We start from the raw sequence: 5075 nt of genomic DNA, 5'->3' as shown, positions 1-5075 counted from the left end.
CCCCCCCCCATTTTTTTCTGGTGCAAATACCCTGTAGCGAGGCGGTACCCTCGATTTAGAAAACTGGAGGCGCTGGAGGTCCATCGTCGGTGTATACCGGCCATCCATATCGAGACTCGGGCGCCCTACCCTCGCCCCAGAGCGGGCGCGGGCGGAGGCTCCAGAGGGGCTGCGCGGCCCACTTCACGTCAAACATCTGCGGCAGAGAGAGAGAGTAGTTGATGACACGGGCGTCTCGTCCAGGGTGTCCAGACACCTCGCCGAGCACTCACATGCCGTCGCCAGTCCTGCAGGGCCGTCTCTATCTGCTCGGGCTTGAAGTGGCCGCGGCCGGCTCCACGCCCCGCGTCCGCGCGCGGGTCCCGGGGGGGCCGCACCCGCACGTCGTCGATCAGGGCGTCCAGGATCTCGACCACTCGCAGCCTCGGCCACTCGAGCCTGTCGGCCCTCTCCTGCGCCTCCTCCAGGTACCGCGCCAGCGCCGGCTCGACGATGAAGACCGTGTGCTCGCTCCAGCACCGGTCCCGGGCGACGGCGCTGCAGCGCACGCACAGCCCGCCGCTGCTGCTACAGAGAGACGTTGGTCGTCAGGGACTTGTTGACGTTTTGCAGGACCACCACTCTGTACTGTATACCGATCTGATGCTCACCTGGCGTCCTCGGCCTCACGCTCCAGCAGACGCAGCACGGCGAAGTTGTCGGGCAGCGACGCTGGGGAGGCATCGAACCCCTGGAAATAAGAACAGCGAAACTTAGCGATAGTAAAGCCTTCAACTTAGGAAAGTCGCGTGTGCGAACTAGAGCGCACACGAGCCGCCGTTCCTCCTCGAGTCGTTTAGAACTAACAGGCATGCCGATAACAGAGAGCAGTCGAAACCGTATCCGATGTTGAACTTTACACTACAGAAGAAGAGCAGGAAGATCGGCCAGGAACACAACAAACCGGCACTTGTGTGGGCCTGTGGTCATCTGCTCTCGACCAATCACAGCTCAAAACCAAAACAAAATGCCGTTTTGTCATGTTCCTGGCCGATCCATCCATCCCACTCTTCTTAGAGCCAAGTCCTCCATCTGCCATGGTATGGACCGGTACACATCCGCGTGTCAGGGCCGCGATACAACAGTGTGACGTAGCCCTGCTGACACATGACACGGCAGAATCGGTCCAAACCTGGTCATCTCGTCCACCAATGACTTACCGTGCGGCACGTCGGGCACTCCTTCCTGGTGCTGCGCCTGAGGCACTGCAGGCACACGGTGTGTCCGCACGGGACCACCTTGGGGGTGCGCTTCACCAGGTCGAACTCCTCGAAGCACATGTCGCAGTCCATGATGCTTTGCTTGGCCTCTAACTCAGACGATATGTCCACTTGGGGTCGCTTCGCGCTGCTTCTGTGCCGGTCCTTCTAGCTCGAGCGGCCGGCTCAGACTGACCGTCAGGTCCGTCAGCGTGGCCGTCGCCGTCAGGTCCAGATCTCAGTCGCAGGCATGGGCGGGAGGCTAGGCTGTGCTGCTGGGTGTAGTGTTCGTATGTGCTGCCACCTGGCGGCCGTCTGTGTACGTACTCTGTCGATCTGAGAATAAATATCAGTTGTGAACAGTCAGTCAGAGAGTCATGTTGTCGATCTCCCTCCAGCCATACACTACACTGGGTGTGCTGTCATTTGTGGGCCACCCGCCCGCCGCCAACCGCGGCCTGGGCAGGGGCGGATTTTGGGTGTGGAAATACCGTTCATAGAGGCGGAGTCCCCCCCCCCCCTCTCGTATTCCGCGGGCAGATACTTTACGTACTTATGTGTGCACACGAAAAATATTACTAGAAACAAGTATGACTTAGTACCTTGTTAACACGTTCAGAGCGGCGTGACCACAATGTGGTCCCACTTTGCTAGTTTTTCATACCCAGAGAATGCACCGCCGCATTGGACGTGATAAGTACCAAGGTTCACTTGCACGAGCCCTGAGGTTCACTTGTTCCAGTAAAGCTCCAACTGCTGTTGCGATATAGTTAAATAACCGAGGTTTTGTGGTGGTAGCTAAAGAGCCTCAGAGTGCTCTTTAATGGTAGCATGTGGTAGGGGTAGCGTTCCAGGGTGGCTTGTGCTACAACTTATTCACTTACAAATATGTGGAGGGATCTATGATAGAAGTACCCCCCACCCCTCTTTCCCAGGGAGTCTGCACATCGGGAAGCCCCCTGCGTGTGCAAGCGAGAAGACGGCGGCCACCAGGGCCTGGGGTCTTCCCCCTCTTCCCCCTTTCCCGCCGAACCATCTACGTACAGCGAGTACGTATAACCCGTATTGCAAACCGGCAGGTTTCGCTTTTGATAAAGGCGCGCGCGCGCACCGTGTAAGTGACTTATGGTGATCCAGTGACAGTGACACTATAGCTGGACTGTCTGTTAACCGACCAGTTGTTGGCCTGTTAATTTTTATTTATTTTCTTACTCGTAAATTGGACGCGAGCGATTGGAGAGTTCAAGCACAGGTCCGGGCGTTGAAACAGAAAATACTAGTCCCGGAGAAGTGCTTGCTCCCCAATCCTCCCCGAGTCTCCCGGAAATTCAAATAGCCTAGTTTGTTCGACAAAACGTAATAATAATAATACAAATAAATTACAATAATAACATCACAGTGTTGGCTATATACTGAGGTCGGCTCGGCTACAGCCTCCGCACCACAACCCTCCGCACGGTGCGGCTCGGCGCCTTCCTGTACTTGATGGGCGCCGGGGACGTCCCCGCGCCGTTGTCGTCGTCGTAGTCGAGGTCGCCGTCGTCCCGGAGCCCGTTGAGGCCCGCCGCGCCCTTGCGGGACTTGGCGGAGCGCGCCGCGTTCACCTGCTCGGCCACGGCCATCATGATGGCGGGGTGGATGTTGGGGCCCTGGGGCTGGAAGCCGTACTCGTCCGCGACATAGTTGACCTGCAGGTCGAAAATGGTAAGAAACGGCGATGTAACCTATCAATACGGTCTTGGACCAACGTCGAAAAGGCGTAATCGACGTCGTTCCGATATCTTTTTGACGCAATCTCGCCTGTAATTTTTACTAAAGAGAGCGGGGCCAGAGGTCACCCGGGTCCAAGTTAAGTACGGTATGTGATGTCTTTTCGACATTAAACGGCGTTAACCTTGCTACCAGACTGGGCCACATTTAATGACATCGCTTGGACACGGGCCACCAGAGCCCTGCACACCTACATGGCGTCCGAAAGCGAATGGGAGTGAGAGGGATAGCTATGGCCCGGCGCTAGCTTTTCACTTTCACTGCCGCTTTCGGGCGCCATGTAGTACTGTAAGGCACTCGATCTCGCTCGTTGCAGGGCTCTGCGGGCTGGGCGCGCGGGCCCGCGGCGCGGCGCCGTCGGATGGGCTGCCTACCTGCACGGGGCCCGCCTCGTGGTCCTGGTAGGCGTACATGCCCTGGACGGCCATGCCGGCGCCGTTGAACTGGCCGTGCTCCTGGCGCACCGTGCCGTCGCCGGTCTCGGAGCTGAGGAGGAGGCAAAGTCCGGGTTGTTAATTCGGTTGCGAAAAGTATACACTGGTAAAACAAAGGTGCGAATCCCTAGCTTTAAAAGGCACTAACAAAGTTTAGTGCCTTTGGAAAGGCACTAAATGTGACCTTTCACACCTACAGCTACATATGAGTTCCATTCAAGTTTAGTGCCTTTGGAAAGGCATGAAACTTGAGTGCCCCAGGAAAGGCACTAAGATGCGCCCTTGACTTTAGTGCACCAAGTGCACCAGGAAATGTGTTGTTTAGTGCCTTTGTTTTTCCAGTGTAATCGGAAGGGCAGTGGACTTTGTCTTTCTGATGTACGAACCTGGTGGAGTAGCTGCCGTCATCGCGGAGGTTGAACTTGAGGGCGACGATGGGCACGGGCGTGGCCCTGGGCCTGGGGCCCTTGTTGGTTGACAGCGGCGCGGTGAAGGGCGCGGCGTGGGGGCTGAAGCCCAGGGCGCTGCCGGAGCGGCGGGGGGTGACCACCACGTCGTGCGCCAGCGGAGCCAGCCCACCCGGAGGCGTCGGCGTCGGCCGCGACACGCGGAGAGGCGTCTGCTGCGCGAAGGTCGGGGCGAAGGTCGGGGCGAAGGTGGAGGGCGTCGGCGAGAAGGTGGCCGGGGAGAAGCTGGGCTGCGGGGGCGCGAAGGTTGGCTGGAGCGGCGCAAACGTCGGCTGCTGCTGCTGCAGGTGTTGCTGCAGGTTGCGGGGCGTCGACTGCGAGGCCAGCGCCACCGCGGAGGGCGCGGGGCTGCCCCGCGGCCGGCCGCCGCCGCGCCCGATGAAGGCCCGCCTCGAGCCGCGGCCGCGGTTCACGGCCGTCGTCGAGAAGGGCGTCGACGGCGTCACGGCGCCCTCCGCGGCCACCAGCGCGGCCAGCAGCACCGCCAGGATCATCTGCACGCACACCAACCAGAGCACGCCCAGAAAATGATAAGCTACGGAAACAATCGTGCGTCAGAGACCGCCTTAAAACATACCAGGTAATACCAGGTGGCTGATCAAGCCCACGCACTTCTGTAGTTACACTGTATCGCATGCATGCATACGCGCTCGGCCCATAAGGCGCCGGGGTAAGATGAGAGGCTAGCCCACCAGCACGCCTGCGTGCGGTACAGTATAACTGCAGAAAAGCGTGGGGTTAACCAGCCACCTGGTATGGTTCAGACAACTATCACCCTGCCACGAGGGGAAAACTACGTTTGATTCTCACACCCAATAAACTGTGTTCTTGAATTTAAGAACACATTTTTAGCAGATGATACATTAAGAAAATATGAGAAGAGGCGTTGTGGATCCGTCTGCGCAAATCTCTTTTAGATTTGACGAAATGAGCAGAATTTTACTGTAGACCATTCTGAACATTTCCAGATATCAGGACAAAGTAAAACGACACACTGGTCTCAAATTTGTATCATCTGCTTTCACCATCCGTGCTCTGACGGATCTTTTTTCGGGTGTGGTCGTGCAACCAAGAAATAAGTCACTGTTCACTTCACTATAGCGTAGAAGGTGTTTGTTTCGATACACTTGTCTCCTTGTCTTCAGTTGCCTTGAGGGGGGGGGGGG

General features: G+C 57.6%; 2 protein-coding genes across 3 annotated transcripts in view; both read right to left on the bottom strand.

Annotated features, from left to right (window-relative positions):
* Positions 1-6: 6 nt before the first annotated feature.
* LOC113217336 (uncharacterized) lies at positions 7-1498 on the bottom strand. Of its 2 annotated transcripts, none has more exons than XM_026437197.2 (4): positions 1200-1498; positions 651-730; positions 273-564; positions 7-196 (listed from the first exon to the last, which is right to left on the bottom strand). In XM_026437197.2, the coding sequence occupies exons 1-4, from the start codon at positions 1329-1331 to the stop codon at positions 56-58; spliced, it is 645 nt and encodes a 214-aa protein (XP_026292982.1). In that variant the 5' UTR covers positions 1332-1498; the 3' UTR covers positions 7-55. The 2 variants fall into 2 exon arrangements, with proteins under 2 accessions (XP_026292982.1, XP_026292972.1); XM_026437187.2 differs by having other exon boundaries at positions 273-567; positions 1200-1496.
* An 895-nt stretch (positions 1499-2393) lies between these two features.
* The window catches only part of LOC113217565 (DNA-directed RNA polymerase II subunit RPB1-like), a 13966-nt gene continuing 11284 nt past the window's right edge, over positions 2394-5075 (bottom strand). Inside the window, exons 2-4 of the mRNA XM_052277682.1 lie at positions 3829-4403; positions 3383-3494; positions 2394-2926 (exon numbers count right to left, since the gene is read on the bottom strand). Coding sequence (XP_052133642.1) covers positions 2666-2926; positions 3383-3494; positions 3829-4403 — 948 coding nt within the window. The 3' untranslated portion in view covers positions 2394-2665. The remainder of the gene's footprint in view (positions 2927-3382; positions 3495-3828; positions 4404-5075) is intronic.

Source organism: Frankliniella occidentalis, unplaced genomic scaffold, assembly GCF_000697945.3.
Source record: "Frankliniella occidentalis isolate FOCC.00 unplaced genomic scaffold, Focc_3.1 Scaffold11, whole genome shotgun sequence".
NCBI classification, from domain to species: Eukaryota; Metazoa; Arthropoda; class Insecta; order Thysanoptera; family Thripidae; genus Frankliniella; species Frankliniella occidentalis.
This window is presented reverse-complemented; position numbering and strand designations above follow the sequence as displayed.

Coding starts and splice junctions, on each gene's coding strand:
- LOC113217336 (XM_026437187.2), bottom strand. CDS start 1,331: ATGGACTGCGACATGTGCTTCGAGGAGTTCGACCTGGTGAAGCGCACC. Junction 568..650: donor CGTGAGGCCGAGGACGCCAG/GTGAGCATCAGA, acceptor GTCTCTCTGTAG/CAGCAGCGGCGGGCTGTGCG. Junction 197..272: donor TGCAGGACTGGCGACGGCAT/GTGAGTGCTCGG, acceptor TCTCTGCCGCAG/ATGTTTGACGTGAAGTGGGC.